The sequence below is a fragment of the Passer domesticus genome, chromosome 3 (genome assembly GCF_036417665.1).
Source record: "Passer domesticus isolate bPasDom1 chromosome 3, bPasDom1.hap1, whole genome shotgun sequence".
Taxonomy (NCBI): domain Eukaryota; kingdom Metazoa; phylum Chordata; class Aves; order Passeriformes; family Passeridae; genus Passer; species Passer domesticus.
In genome coordinates this window covers 2,334,314-2,349,574 of record NC_087476.1, presented here as the reverse complement: position 1 = coordinate 2,349,574, position 15,261 = coordinate 2,334,314, and the positions used below count along the sequence as shown (strand labels likewise).

The 15,261-nt window shown below is 54.6% G+C and overlaps 3 protein-coding genes across 11 annotated transcripts in view; 1 reads left to right on the top strand and 2 right to left on the bottom strand.

The window, feature by feature from the left end:
- The window catches only part of EXTL3 (exostosin like glycosyltransferase 3), a 134,382-nt gene extending 132,616 nt beyond the window's left edge, over nt 1-1,766 (bottom strand). For both annotated transcript variants that reach the window (XM_064411533.1, XM_064411538.1), the window contains exon 1: nt 1,646-1,766. The gene's annotated coding sequence lies outside the window, so the exon portion shown is untranslated. The remainder of the gene's footprint in view (nt 1-1,645) is intronic.
- LOC135298272 (uncharacterized) lies at nt 878-10,026 on the top strand. The gene is made up of 9 exons (XM_064415878.1): nt 878-883; nt 1,164-1,269; nt 1,639-1,755; nt 1,789-2,152; nt 2,659-2,763; nt 3,279-3,333; nt 3,805-3,954; nt 4,444-4,540; nt 9,420-10,026. The coding sequence occupies exons 1-9, from the start codon at nt 878-880 to the stop codon at nt 9,647-9,649; spliced, it is 1,230 nt and encodes a 409-aa protein (XP_064271948.1). The 3' UTR covers nt 9,650-10,026.
- A 131-nt stretch (nt 10,027-10,157) lies between these two features.
- FZD3 (frizzled class receptor 3) overlaps nt 10,158-15,261 on the bottom strand; it is a 66,635-nt gene continuing 61,531 nt past the window's right edge. For 4 of the 8 annotated variants that reach the window (XM_064411542.1, XM_064411544.1, XM_064411545.1 and 1 more), the window contains one exon: nt 10,158-14,346. In XM_064411542.1, coding sequence (XP_064267612.1) covers nt 14,142-14,346 — 205 coding nt within the window. In that variant the 3' untranslated portion in view covers nt 10,158-14,141. The remainder of the gene's footprint in view (nt 14,347-15,261) is intronic. The other 4 variants (XR_010357852.1, XR_010357851.1, XR_010357850.1 and 1 more) reach the window with 4 other exon arrangements.

Sequence of the window (15,261 nt, the reverse complement as noted above, 5' to 3'; positions counted from 1 at the left end):
CAGGGAGAAACCTCCTGCCCGAGGTTCCCCGGGACCATTTACAGTCTCATAACAATGATGTGTAGCACCTTCATCCCTGAAATCCCCTCAGCTCCTGCTGTGGACATTCCCGGGATCACTGGGACACAGTGCCCAGACCTGGCCGGGGCTGCAGCAACGGGGACGGACAGACAAACACCTCAGCACCTCCTGCTTTTAGCAGGGATAAAATGACCAATTTCCCTCCTTTGCAGCACCTCCTGCTTTCAGCAGGGGTAAAATGACCATTTCCCCTCCTTTGCAGCACCTCCTGCTTTCAGCAGGGGTAAAATGACCATCTCCCCTCCTTTGCAGCACCTTTCCCTCCCGGCCCCGGGCTCCGGCTGCCGCACAGCCCCGCCGGGTCAGCCATGCTCACACTTCCCACGTCTGCGGCAGCTCAGCCTGGAGCTCAAACCCTGCAAAGCCCCTTCCTGCAGCAGCCCAGGAACACGCGGAGGAAAGCCCGAGCAGCCCCCGCGGGGAGCCAGGTTTGCACGAAGGAGCAGAAGTTTCTTTGCTCGGCCGCTGAGGCGCATTTGAAGGTGAAGGTTGGACGGGGCTGTGCGGAGCCCAGACTGCCCAGGGCAGAGCGGAACACAAAGAATCCCAGCCCCGGCATGATGAAATACAAGTTTATTTGCTTTAGCTCGGGTCCAGCTTCCCTCGCTGGCTCAGGAAAAATTTCTTTCATGCTGCTCTGTCTGGGGGCTTTTGTGCAAACCAGGTTTTTAAGCAACTCAAAGCACAACTCCAGAGAGATGGAGAACCGGGACCAGAGCATCCTGACTTCTGCAAGTCCTTTTGCTCTGCCCCACTCTCCTGGTTCACATCCCAGACAAGAATTAACCCGTGAACCATGGAGGTACCACGACACCAGCGCTGCCGAGATCCTCTTTAAGAGCAGCCCAAACCATTCCTCTGCTCCCGGGCATCCCTCGCCTCCTCTCCGACCCTTCCCGGCTCCCCTCCCTGCAGGGATTTCTCCTTGCTCCGAAGGAGCCCTTCCAAAGCCTCCAATTTCCCCCACGGCCCAAATTGCCAAACTCGAACGCAACTTTCAGCGGGGGCAGAGCAGCCCCCGCCCGCTGTTTCCTCGCAGCCGTCACATTAATCCGAATTTATGTTGCACCATCCCGGCGCAGCGGGAGAGGAAGGAGCCGCTGCCGCCCCAGCGCCACCGGCACGAGTTCCCCCAACTTCGGGGACCTGGATCAAAGCCCACTCCCCCCTCCAAGAAGGCAGCTGCCGGCTCAGCCAGGGTTCATCCCACTGGAAAAAAAAAAAAACAGTCCCCAAACGCCCCCAGCCCCAGGAACACGCTCAGCCCCTGGGATGGACATTTCCATCCCGGGATCGGGAGGGGAAAGGAGGAGGAGGATGGGTCCCCTCCAAGAGGGAGCCATCCCGGGAGGGGCTGCTGCTGCTCCCCTCCTGTGTGGGAATAATTATAAAGTAGAATACAATACATAAATAAAATATTAAAATTAATGGGGGGAAAAATTAAAAGCTAAACCAATAAACTAAAAATAATAATAATAAAAAAGCAGATAAATCAAATAAAATAACATAGTATAAAATGAAATGAAATGAGATAACACCGAGGCGCCCGGGGAGCAGCGCTTACCTGGCGGCGGGGCCGCGGAGCCCCGCGCTGTCCCCGCGCTGTCCCCGCGCGGTCCCCGCGGCCGCAGCCCGGCGTGCGGAGCCCCGCGCTGTCCCCGCGCTGTCCCCGCGCTGTCCCCGCGCGGTCCCCGCGCTGTCCCCGCGGCCGCAGCCCGGCGTGCGGAGCCCCGCGCTGTCCCCGCGCTGTCCCCGCGCTGTCCCCGCGCGGTCCCCGCGCGGTCCCCGCGGCCGCAGCCCGGCGTGCGGAGCCCCGCGCTGTCCCCGCGCTGTCCCCGCGCTGTCCCCGCGCTGTCCCCGCGCGGTCCCCGCGCTGTCCCCGCGGCCGCAGCCCGGCGTGCGGAGCCCCGGAGCCCCCGGCCCCTCTCGCTGCATTCTGGGAAGCGGCGCCCAAAAACGGGGCCGCGGTGCCCTCTGGTGGCACCTCCCGCGCCCTCGGGGGGGAAGGGGACCCGACCCGCAGGGTGATTTGGGGCTCTAACAGGATAAATGGATATCGCTGTGTGGATAGGTATGTGTACGTGGTGTTAAATAACTTTTTATTCATATATATATTAATATATATTCATATATGTATGGATATAATTTTATTAATATCTGGTACGCACATATTTTGTGTGTGTGCATATATATATTTATATATTTTAATATATTTATATATGTTTATGTATGTGTAAAAACTTAGAATCCTAAAATGCTTTGCTTTGGAAGGGACCTTAAATATCGCAATATTCCACACCCCTGCCATGGTCAGGGACACCTCCCACTGTCCCAGGCTGCTCCAAGCCCCATCCAGCCCGGCCTTGGACATTCCCAGGGATCCAGGGGCAGCCACAGCTTCTCTGGGAATTCTACTCCAGGGCCTCCCCACCTTTACAGGAAGGAATTCCTTCCCAAATCCCGTCCATCCCTGCCCTCAAGCCATTCCGTGTGTCCTGTCCCTCCACCCCTTGTCCCCAGTCCCTCTCCAGCTCTCCTTCAGGCCTCTAGGATCTCTCCAGAACCTTCTCTTCTCAGGCAGAACCCAAAACACCTCTGGAAAAGAAATGGGAAGCACTGGTTTGGAGAGGAAGGGGAGAGGTTGGGGCACATCAGCTCTTGGGGTGAAACTCGTGGCTGGAGGTGAGAGGTTCAGAGCATTCCCGTTGTGAGGAATTGTCACACACAAACAGAGTGGTCTGTAGGTATGGAAATGTATGGAATGATGGGCTGGAAATGTATGGAATTATGGACTGGAGATGTATGGAATGATGGGCTGGAAATGTGTGGATAAATGGACTAGAAATGTATGGAATGATGGGCTGGAAATGTGTGGATTGGTGGGCTGGAAATGTATGGATAAATGAACAGGAAATGTATGGATAAATGGGCTGGAGATGTATGGAATGATGGGCTGGAAATGTAGGGAATGATGGGCTGGAGATGTATGGAATGATGGGCTGGAGATGTATGGAATGATGGACTGGAAATGTATGGAATGATGGGCTGGAGATGTATGGAATGATGGACTGGAGATGTATAGATTGGTGGGCTGGAGTACCCATGGGTGTTGCAGGAGGACGTGGGGCCAGCGTGGGTTTGGGGACTCTGGGTCACAGCCCCACTCCTGACTCCTTCTGCCCTGCTTCTCCCCACAGGCATCTCCTCTCCTCTGTGCCCAGGCTGCTTGGAAAGGTAATTAATGCCTCTCAGGTGGGTAATTAATTCATCTCGGGTGGATAATTAATGCAGTTCTGTGGCAGAATCACCTAAATATTAACGAGACTTTGTGGCTTGACCTCGCTGGGTCAGCCCTGCTCTGCTGAGCCCTGCTTGGAGGCCAAGCAAAAACTCTGCAAAACCCTGAGGAAAAGTGGGATGATGATCCCAGTGGGGTGATGATCCCAGTGGGGTGATGATCCCAGTGGTGTGATGATCCCAGTGGGGTGATGATCCCAGTGGGATGAGGATCCCAGTGGGATGATGATCCCAGTGGGGTGATGATCCCAGTGAGGTGATGATCCCAGTGGGGTGAGGATCCCAGTGAGGTGATGATCCCAGTGGGGTGATGATCCCAGTGGGGTGATGATCCTGCACCCAGCCACGGTGGGATCACCCCAAAAATGGGATTAAAGCACAAATAACAGCAAGTGAGACCTCACAAGCCTTGATCCACATTCCCAGTTTGCATCAGGATCCACTCACGTAATTCCTGAGATTATTTCTGGCAGGAGAAGCAACTGCAGGTCACGGACAAGACCTGGAAAAGACTCACCTGTGACAGGAGGGGAATTGCTGAGGGACTCTGAGGACAGCCAGAGGCACAGCAATCAGGTGTGTGCACGCCTGCCTCTCCTCTCTCTCTTTTCCACGGCAGGAGAAGCCTCCCAGGAAGGACTTGGCTTTCTGATGCCACCTTGTGTCTGCTGCAGATGTGAAGGGACATTTCAGACCCTGCCAGTAGCTCCTTCTGACCCAAAATCTTCTTTTTCAACCCAATTCCCCATTCTGTTCCTCTTTCTACAGGCTCCTGTTTCTTCCCAGGGGCAGGGGTGTGACTCTGTGGACATCAGTGTCCCTGTCCCAGTCAAAATTTGGCCAAATTCTGGGGAGGGCTGCAAGTATTCCTCAAATCCCAGGAAATCCTGTGTTTTCCTGGTATGCTTGTCAAGTCTCATGTCCGGAGCAGCAATGCCTGTTCTGAACACCTTAAATAAAGCAAAACATTCTGAATGTCCCCAGGGAGTGACCAAGGATGGGGACAGGGGCTCCTTTTTGAGAAATTTTCCCTCTAACTGGTTTTCCTGGCACCATTTCCTCCAGCTCCAGGTGGCAGCTCGGGCACAGACAATCCAGTGGAGCACAGGGATGGAATTTGTGGAGATTACAGAGGCTGGAAACATTTCTGTGGAACATCCAGGTCTGTGAAATGGGCAGGGAAGAGCAAAGCCAGCAAGGACCATCTCCTCTCCATCACCTGCAGCTCCTGGGGGACCTTTTGGGGGGCAAATTTAATCTTTCCCACTCGATTTTAATCAGCTCATCAGCGACAGGCACTGACAGCACCAGCTAAGAGGTTCATGTCTGTTATTCCCTAAAGATTGGCCTTTAGAACCCAAGAGAGGGAAGTGGCTGCATCTCCAGCTCACTGGAGATTCCCTGCAAAACTGTCTCTCCAAAATACCCTGCTGCTCCCCCATTATTTATTTCCATGATCTGGGGACCTTTTTCCTCCTTTTTCCTCCTTTTTCCTTTCCTTTCCCATTTTCCTTTCCCATTTTCCTTTCCTATTTTCCTTTCCTATTTTCCTTTCCTATTTTCCTTTCCTATTTTCCTTTCCTATTTTCCTTTCCTTTCCTTTCCTTTCCTTTCCTTTCCTTTCCTTTCCTTTCCTTTCCTTTCCTTTCCTTTCCTTTCCTTTCCTTTCCTTTCCTTTCCTTTCCTTTCCTTTCCTTTCCTTTCCTTTCCTTTCCTTTCCTTTCCTTTCCTTTCCTTTCCTCTCCCATTTTCCTTTCCCATTTTCCTTTCCCATTTTCCTTTCCCATTTTCCTTTCCCATTTTCCTTTCCCAGCCTGAGGATCCCATATGGCCCCTATAGGATGGGGATGCCTCCCCAGCAGCCTTGGTGGGGCCATACAGGGTGTGTGGATTTGCACTTGTGCCCTCAGCTGTGTGCACACTTAGGGAGGAACCAAAACAGCAAAACCTGACCCTAGAATTGTCCCAAAATCTTCTTGTCCCGTTTGACACCTGGCGCAGTCTGGAGGGAGCTGGGGTGTGATGGGGGATTGAAATGTGCTGAGAAATCCTGGGCAGCTGAGGCCAGGACAGGGCTCTGCTCCCTCCCCCGGCTCTCATTTCACAGGAGCTGCACCTGGGGGCTCCCTGGGGTCCCCGGGGTGTCGGGGGGCACCCACGGGGCTCTTTCTGGTCTCCAAGGTGGTGGGGACACCCACACAAAAGAATTGCTTCTCCCCAGCCCTCCTGGAGGCCACACACAACTAAATTATCGACTGTGACAATTAAATCATCCCAGATCCCCCCGGGTGCTGCCGGTCCCTCCCGGGGCTCCTCCTGCGGGGTCACTGATGGGACACGGCCCTGCCGTCCCCACATCTCCCCCAGGGCACGACCTGGAGCAGAGGAGGGGACTCTGCGGCCCAGGCACTGCAGAAAAGTTGGGAAAAGCATAAATCAGCACAGAACTGCAGTCTGCAGCTCCAGGAAGAGACGAGTTTGAGGGGATTTCTGCACATTCCGTGATTCTCCAGCTCTCACGGTGTCCCTACAAACCACATTTGTAGGGACATTTCTGTCTCTGCAGGATCCCAGCCGAGTTTGAGGTGATTTCTGCACATTCCATGATTCTCCAGCTCTCACAGTGTCCCTACAAACCACAGACAGTTCTGTCCTCTGCAGAATCCCAGCCGAGTTTGATGTGATTTCTGCACTTTCCACGACTCTCCAGCTCCCTACAAACCACATTTGTAGGGACATTTCTGTCTCTGCAGCATCCCAGCTGAGTTTGATGTGATTTCTGCACTTTCCATGACTCTCCAGCTCTCATGGTGTCCCTACAAACCACAGACATTTCTGTCCTCTGCAGGATCCCAGCTGACTTTGATGTGATTTCTGCACTTTCCACGATTCTCCAGCTCCCTACAAACCACATTTATGGGGACATTTCTGGTCTCTGCAGGATCCCAGCCGAGTTTGAGGTGATTTCTGCACATTCCACGATTCTCCAGCTCCCTACAAACCACATTTGTAGGGACATTTCTGTCTCTGCAGGATCCCAGCCGAGTTTGAGGTGATTTCTGCACATTCCACGATTCTCCAGCTCCCTACAAACCACATTTATGGGGACATTTCTGGTCTCTGCAGGATCCCAGCTGCAGTGGGATCGAGTGACTCTCGTGGGAATGCCACCCTTTTCCTGCCCTATCCACGGATGTTTCCCCACCCCTGGGTGCTGCTCCCCGGTGCCACCACGGCCACCTTCCCGCCTGCCGTCCCTCCGTGTCGCTGTGCACAGGGTGGCACTGTTGCCTCAGAAATCCCCGCCGGCCTCGGGATGCCGCTTCCCGGGGCTGGTTCTCGTCCCGGCCCCAAGGAGCCCCCGTGGGCCCCCAAACCCAGCGGTGGGGCCGGGCGGTGTCCCAGCCCCCTGCTCACACAGGGACCCCCCTTTCCCTGGGGATTTTCCTCTTCCAGGGCAGCGCGGGGGGTTCTGCCCCGCGGTTTGGCTGGAAAAGCTGCGGTGGGATCCCAAGGGCCGATGGGGGCACTCAGGACCCTGCGCTGGATCAGCATCGGGGCTCCTCCCATAAAATCCTCCCAAACCTTCCAGCTGGAACTGCTGGAGGATTCTGCGAGCATCCCAAGCAGCAATTCCTGCCCGGAACGAGCATCCCTCCATCCCGCACGGCAGAGCATCCTCCCCGCACCCAGCGCTGCTCCAGGAGCTCTTTCAAAAGGACCCAAATTCTCCGTCCTGGGATGAAGAAAAAGCATTTAAGGATGGGAAAACGGGTGCAGGGGAAACAATTGTCCAAGGAGCTCTGATTACAGCGGGAGCAGAGGAGGACAAGGGGCTCTCCTGTTGCCAGGAGCTGCTTGAGCCCAGTATTGGCACATGGGCTCGTGGCATGGAGCAGCTTTTTCTGCTCCTGACCCGACTTGGATGCAAAGCCCCGGAGGGTCTGGGGCAGGAGCAGCGCTGGGAATTCGATTTACGGCTGCTCGAGGCGTCCCTGTGACACCCCTGTCACCGCCGGGCTCCTCCCTCCCGCGCTTCCAGCGAAAAACACAATTTTCCTTCCTGCCAGTCGCAGCTTTTCCAGCTCCGCACGGGGATGAAAATCCCTCCCCAGCGGCCGGAGGGAGCAGAGCCCCGCGGGCAGGTCGGGGGTCAGGGCGCTGAGTGACAGGGTCAGGGTTTTGGGGTGACCCGGCACCCCTCGCTGTGCCGCCGCGGATTGCTCGCGGCTCCGGGGCCGTCACTGCGATTATCGCCCGTCCTTCTCCCCGCTCCGCACTAACGAGCTCGGCGGGACTCGGGAGCTCTGCCCGCAGTCAAAGGATCCCAAAGACCGGGGTTAACCCTTCACCTGCCCGAGCAGCGCTGCTGCCGAGGTCGGGTCACCCCAGAGAGAGCCGGGGGTTTTTGTGGGACAAACAGGTTCTTCATTTTAGGGAGAAACATTTCAAGTGGGAAAAAAAAAAGGAGTTGAAAACGAACTGGTTTCTGGTTTTCACAGAATCGTTGAGGTAGGAAGAGGTCTCAGAAGTCTTCTCTGAGATCATCGAGTCCGAGTTTTGAGTGGTCACCACCTCGCCCTGAGTGCCACCGGTGGGGTGGGGACTCCACCGCCTCCCTGGGCAGCCTCTGCCAATGTTTTCTGTCAGGAAATTCCTCCTGTGTCCAACCCGAATCCCCCCCGGCACAGCTTGAGGGCGTTTCCTCTCATCACCAGACTTCCAAACTCTTGGTTAGCCCCAGATTTTATTGCTCTTCCAGGAGCCTTGTTCCCTGTGTGCCATTGTCCCCATCATCCTCAGAGGCTGGGGACCACCCCAAAAAAGAAAAAAAGGGAAAGCCCCAAACCCACCCTGCAAAGAAGAACAAAACTGAAAACTGAGGAGCAAGGTTAACTTTTCCCTAACCCCCTTTGTGCAGCCGAACAGATGTTCTGTGTGTTTTGGCAGGGACTGAGCCTTATCACATCACATCAGAGGGCTTTCAAGGCATCCTGGGGAATGTTGGGGCTCGTCCCTTCTGGCGGATTCCAGGTGGGATTTGGAGCTGGATTATGTTGCAATTCAGGGCCTTAAGGGGTTTTTTCAGCACGTTCTCCCGAAGCAGGAACCCTCTGCAGCAGCACTGAACAGGAAGCAGAGGAGGGTATGTCTGCACCTAACAGCAATATGAATATATTTATATTTAAAATATTGCATTAGAGCAGCTTGGGAAGAGGCTGGCAACCATTTGGCACCGCAGATCCATCCTTCTTCAGCTCTGCCACCATTTCAGTGTCAGGACAGCTCCAAGCTGCTGAGCATCCACGCAGCACTCTCCTGGCAGACCCTGGAAATATTTTAAACCAGCTCCTGATGTGGAGGCTCTGAAATGCTGCAGGGGGGATGTGCGGAGGCAGAAATGGGGCAGGAGGCCAAGGGGAAGGGGAGATCTCATAAAACCCAAACTCAGGGAGAAGGGTGAGGAGAAAGCAGCTTTCCCTGCCGGGGGTGTCCCCGGGGGATGAGGGGAGCAGGGATGCAGTGGGGCAGCAGCAGCAGGACGTGGGTGCAGGGGTGCACAGCACTGAACCTGGAGCCTGAGGATCAATCCAAGGTGTCTGGAGTGTTGTCACGAAAACCAGTCAGACCAGTTGCCCAGGGCGCTGGATCCCAGCCGGTCACACTCCAGGGCTGGTGCTTTTATCCCTCTGGGCTGCAGATAACTCCTAAAAAATGACTTTTTATTAAAAAGATCCTTCTATTTCCACCTATTTTGTTTCAGCTTTTTGTTACCAATGATTTCTTGGAGTGGGTTCAGATTGGATGGGAGGAAAAAATCCTTCTCTGTGAGGGTGGGGAGGCCCTGGCACAGGGTGCCCAGAGGAGCTGTGGCTGCCCTGGATCCCTGGCAGTGCCCAAGGCTGGGCTGGACGGGGCTTGGAACACCCTGGGACAGTGAAGGTGTCCCTGCCCATGGCAGGGGAACAGAATCACGAGTTCAATTTAAGGTCCCTTCCCACCCAAACCATTCCATGATTCAATGATTTCGTTGTCTTTAGGATTAGTGCACGGCCATATCTTTAAATTGGAGAAGAAACCACAACAAGGGCAGGAGCTGGCAGAGCTGAGACAAAGCTGGCCCCAAAACTGCAATGGGGTGTTAAAGTGCGTCAGGAATGTGATCGTGACTGAAACACCCCCGCCCCTAATCCCAGCCCGGGGGTCTGAACTGGCCTCGGCTCCCAGGGCAGATGGAGCAGAGCAGCAGCTCCTGAAGTTTCACCCCTGAACTATCTCTCTAAAAAGAGAGACCTGAAGCAGCAGCAGTAATTAGTGAGAGGAGTTATTTCACCACCAGCCATGCAAGACTCAGCAGAAGGCTTCCAACCCAAACAACCGCCCAAGTGCCAGACAGCTCCCTCAGATCGATCAGTCATCCTGTCCTCGGCTTGGATTTGGCAACAAAAACCCCCAAACATCCCCGGCACTGCTGCTCCCAGACCTGTTTGCTGCTCCCTGCCTGTGGAACGCTGGTGCTGGAGAGGTCTGTTCGTGTAAAAGGACCCAGAGCCCGAGATCTGCCAGAGCTCTGTGTTTGCTGGAAGGGTGCCCGGCGTCCACGAGTGCCGATACTGCAGGGAGATTAAGTCTAGAAAGTCTTTCTTCAAATTCACAGAGCTGCTGGCCAGAGTAAAATCCGGTATTTAATTCTTTAACCTTTATATCTCAACTGCTGCTGAGCTGGGATTTTAAGGGGGGGTTGGATTACACCCACAGGAGAAGAATTGAAAATCCGCTGCCAGAGTTTTTCCATCGTTTTATTAAAAACTTCCGAAGGTCTAAAATGAAAATGTACACCAACTACAAGGGGAACCAGTTTGTACACTCACAGTTAAAGTGCTAAAAATTAAAACGTTACAAAACCCACACTGGACTACTGTAAACAAGTCTAGCAAGAGCCGAGTGCAAGCGGGGTCAGCCAGGGCAGCGACTGCCCCGCACATTCCACACGTGGAGCTCTCGGGGAGCTCCTTCCCCTCTCCTGAGGAGCTGGGCGTTGTCACCACAGGAGGGACCCATGCAGGGAGCAAAAACCGGGGAAACGCCGCGCCCCGGGGGGAAAACCATCCTGATCCCGGTAGGAACGAAGCACAGGGGGATGGGGGTAAAGCTTCACATTCAACTGGGCGTTCTGCTGCTCCGGGAGGAGCTGGGGATGGCTCCTGTGCCCTGGTTTCACCACACGGATGGAGCTCCCTGCTGTTTATGGGATCCTCGGTGCCCTGGAGCTGCCCTGGAGGGGTGGGATTGGCTGCTCTCCTTGTGCCCTTCCCGAGGGAATTTCGGGCACTGCTCTAGGCTGGCCTGGCTGCTCTCCCTGTGCCCTTCCCGAGGGAATTTCGGGCACTGCTCTAGGCTGGCCTGGCTGCTCTCCCTGTGCCCTTCATGAGGGAATTTCGGGCACTGCTCTAGGCTGGCCTGGCTGCTCTCCTTGTGCCCTTCCCGAGGGAATTTCGGGCACTGCTCTAGGCTGGCCTGGCTGCTCTCCCTGTGCCCTCCCTGAGGGAATTTCGGGCACTGCTCTAGGCTGGCCTGGCTGCTCTCCCTGAGGGAATTTCGGGCACTGCTCTAGGCTGGCCTGGCTGTTCTCCTTGTGCCCTCCCTGAGGGAATTTCGGGCACTGCTCTAGGTCGGCCTGGCTGCTCTCCTTGTGCCCTTCCCGAGGGAATTTCGGGCACTGCTCTAGGCTGGCCTGGCTGCTCTCCCTGAGGGATTTCGGGCACTGCTCTAGGCCGGCCTGGCTGCTCTCCCTGTGCCCTCCCTGAGGGATTTTCCCTCCCCTCCCTGCTGGAGCAGCTCTGGGGCTGTCAGTGCTGGATTTGGCCTGAGCAGGTTTCAGCCCGAGCCTCCCAGTGCCTCCCAGTGCTCACCAGCCCCTCCTAGAGCTGAAAGCTTCCAGCACCAAATCGGGGTGTGAGCTGGAAGAAAAGGGAGCACACAAACACACCGACACCCAAACGTGGCTGTTTGCTGCTGCTGCGCTGTTTAGGCTTTAAAAAAGAGCAGCAGCCTCTCCCATGCAACGGGACTGCAGCTCCCATCCGGGATGTTTCCCCGGAGCTGAAGGGGTTAAGAAAGGAGGAACAGCACAAGGATCTGTGGTCAGTGCAGCTGGGTTGGTAAAGCAGGAGCTGCAGGTCCCTGGGAACACTGGGGATGAGGAGCTGTGCTCAAAATTCTCAAAAAGCAGAGTTTTGGGGTGCAGCCATCGCGTGCGCGGGAGGGACAGGGAGGAGTTTGGGGTGAGCTGGAGCAGCCAGCACTGTCCAGATTCCCGGAGAGAGGATCCAGCTTTGGTGGCTGCAGGGACATGCAGGGAGCCCAGAGCACCTCAGGCACTAAAGAACGCCCTCCTTCCAGCTCGGGGGGAATTTAAAGCTTGGCACCAATCCCACAGACCAGGCACCCGGGCTGGAGTCTCACCAGGCAGCAAAGCACCCCAAAAACGCTCCTGGAGCCCATCCCTGGGGTGCTGGTGGGGCCACATTCCAGCTGGGATGCACTTCAGACACGGTGATTTGGGAGCTGCAGCAGAGCTGGGGCACTCTTCCATGGGTGAGGGAGAATTCCTCTCCTCCCAGGAGGAATGCTCTGCCAGGAGAGCACAGCGTGGAAGGCAGAAGGGAGGGGGCAGGCAGGCAGAAATCCCAGCCAGAACTTTAATCTGAGTTTAATCAGCTCTCCGGGGTGACAGGAGCCTGTCCCTTTAGGATCAGCAAGGAGCACTTCGATATTCCCACCTGGAAGCAGCACTGGGACTGAGCCTCACAAATTAACATTTCCAGCAGATCCCTCTCCAAGCTCCAACAGCGCTCCTGTCTCTAAACAAGTCAAAACAATGCTACAATTTATTAAAAAAAAATACTGGAAATCGAGCCAAGAGGATCAACGTAAACCCTTGAGCTTATTTAGCTCAGTTCCAGTGTTTAGGAAAACTCAGCTTATCCAGATTTCCACCGGATCACCCCTTGAGGCAGCGAGTCAGGAGGAGCTCAACTGGAAACAGCAGAGGTTCCACCCTTGGGGCACCCAGGGAGCTTCTCCAGTTTCAGTCACTCCAAAGGGTTTTTCCACACGTTTGGATGTGGACAGTTATCCCTGGGCTGGGGTTTTCCTGAGCCAGGACTATCCCTGGGCTGGCCCCAGGGCTGTTTGCTGAGCACACAGGCAAAGCAGAGCCTGCTCTGCCCCGGCCCTGGGTGCAGCACCTCCCTCCCCAAGAGCTCTGTCATTCCAGCTGGCTCCATTGGAATTCTCCTCCTGACCCGGTGGAAGCACGAGAGACAATCTGGGATAAACCTGGGAGACTCCTGGGGCAGCCTCTGATTGCAGAGCACACAGGCAATGAGCTGCAATTAAAGTGAGTTAATTGTGGGGCAGCTCCTGCCCTCGAGGCTGGTGCTTCCCAACATTCCAGCAGGTCAGGGAGGGAAAGTGGAAGGACAATGCAAAAAGAAGGGTTTGCTTCCCAGCAGTGATTACTGAGGTAGGTTTGCACACCAGCAGTGCTTCCTGGTGCTGGATCAATCTCCACAGAAGACGCTCCAGAAGATCTCCAGCACCATCCTTGATTCTGCCTCCAGTGTATCCCAAGGGATCCTTTCCACAGGAAAAAGCCCAAACTGAGAATTCCCTGAATGAATCTGCAGAAGGGGATAAAACAGCCACAGCAGAGGCAGATCCACACCCAAGACCCCTGAAGGGGGGATCCTGTCTCCTCCTCAAGGAATGCCCTGGGCTCCCAGCTGCCACATCCTCCTTGTCCCCCTCTGGGGGCAGCTCCTGCCTCAGTTTCTCCTCCCACCCACCTCGGAGTTCTTGCCCAGCACAGAGAATCCTCCCCAAAGCAGCCTGACACCCCAAGGAAGGTGGGGCACCCTTGAATGAACCAAACTGCTCTGGTCCTGCTGGCCTCAGCCTCCTCCACCCAGCTCTGGGGTTGTAAACAGGCTCAGCTCTGGCTGTAAGAACATTCCTGCTCGGGGGACAAGTTCAGCTTTCCTATCATAATCTCTTTTTTTTTTTTTAAATAGATCAGGAACAGGCAATCTCAGCTTTTGTACATGACTCTAAAAAATAAATGGCTGAATATATCTAGGTAACTGCTTTTAAAACCCATCTCTTCCTACAGAAACTGTAAACGAGTAGAAAATTTAAATAGTCTTTTGTAAAAAAAGCAAGGACAGTACAAGTTATAAAAAAATTGCTCTTCCCTGCCCCTCTCTTCCCCCCACCCTGTGGATGACTGAGCCTGGACAGCTCTGGGGAGAGCTGCTGATCCTCAGAGGAGCTTCCTTCTCCACAGCGCCCGTTCCTGTGGCCTTTCCAGTGTCCCCAAACGTCCCCCAGGCAGCGCTGGCGTGTCCCCTGGAGGGAGGTGCACGGAGGGATTCCTTCAGCCACCCAGAGTTCCCTCAAGTCTCATCAGAACAACTCCCAGCACGACTCGGCGCCTCCCGACGCGCGGAGCCCACGGAGGGAGGGACACGGGCAGGGACAGAGAAGGAAGGGGGGATTGCTTTCCACAGGGAATAAGAGATCCAGCAGTCGTGTCCGCCGAGGAACAGTTACCAAATAAATAATTACCTCCAGAGAGGCTCAGAGCACACAGGCAGCTCCTCACGCCCGCGAGGTCGGCTCGCGGGCGACGCCCCGGCCCCGAGGATGACTCCGAGGTGTCACCTGGCTGAGGAAGGCCCTCTGGGTGAGCCCTGTGCCCGTCAGGCGCTGGTGCCGTCCTCCTCGATGACGCGGTTCATGCTGGTGCCGTGGGTGACGTGTGTCACCGCGCTGCCGCTGAGGTCCCTGGCGCTGCCGTGCTCGCTGAGCCGGTGGCAGCTGCTGTGCCGCGAGTGGTCGGTCAGCCGGGACGTGCTGCCGTGAGGCAGGCGCTCCTCCACGCCCCGGTAGCTGCAGGGCGTGTACCTGGGTCAGGGGAGCACAGGGGGGTGGTCAGTGATGGCCCAGGAATGGGAACAGACTCCGGAGTTCCCTGCTCCCACAGCCCCGGCAAAGCCCTTCAGCTCTGCACGACGGGAGCTCACTGGGGCTGTGGTATTTTATGGAAAATCCTCTGCTGGGATTTTTCCTGTCCTGAGGAGCTGAGAGCCTCAGGGAAGAAATGGAAACAGTAACTGTGTGCTGCTGTGGAGTGCAACAGGTGCATCCTCCATTGGTCCATGTGGATTGTTTTCAGTTGGTGACCAGTCACAGCCACGTGTGAGCAGTCACAGGATTTTGTTATGCATTCCATTCTATTCTATTCTATTCTATTCTATTCTATTCTATTCTATTCTAATTCTATTTTACTCTATTCTATTCTACTCTATTCTATTCTGTTCTATTCTAATTCTATTCTATTCTCTTCTATTCTATTCTATTCTATTCTATTCTATTCTATTCTATTCTAATTCTATTTTACTCTATTCTATTCTACTCTATTCTATTCTGTTCTATTCTAATTCTATTCTATTCTATTCTATTCTATTCTATTCTATTCTAATTCTAATTCTATTCTATTCTACTCTATTCTATTCTATTCTATTCTAATTCTATTCTATTCTTGTCTTTGTAGCCTTCTGATCTTCTCTCCCTCTCTGTACTTCTAGTACAGTTTTAATGTAGTATTTTAATATAATATGTAAGATAATAAATCAGCCTCCTGATGAAAATGAAGTCCAGCCTCGTGCCCTCACACACGGGGTCCATGCCAAGGCAAGAGCTCACTGCAGAGCTGGCTGGGTGGGTAATTAGGGGAGTGAAATGTGATTAATTACCCTGGAAACCTGAGCCCCACCTCAGCTCAGAGCCCGTGCCCTTGTTTGCTTGGGCAGGGCCAGG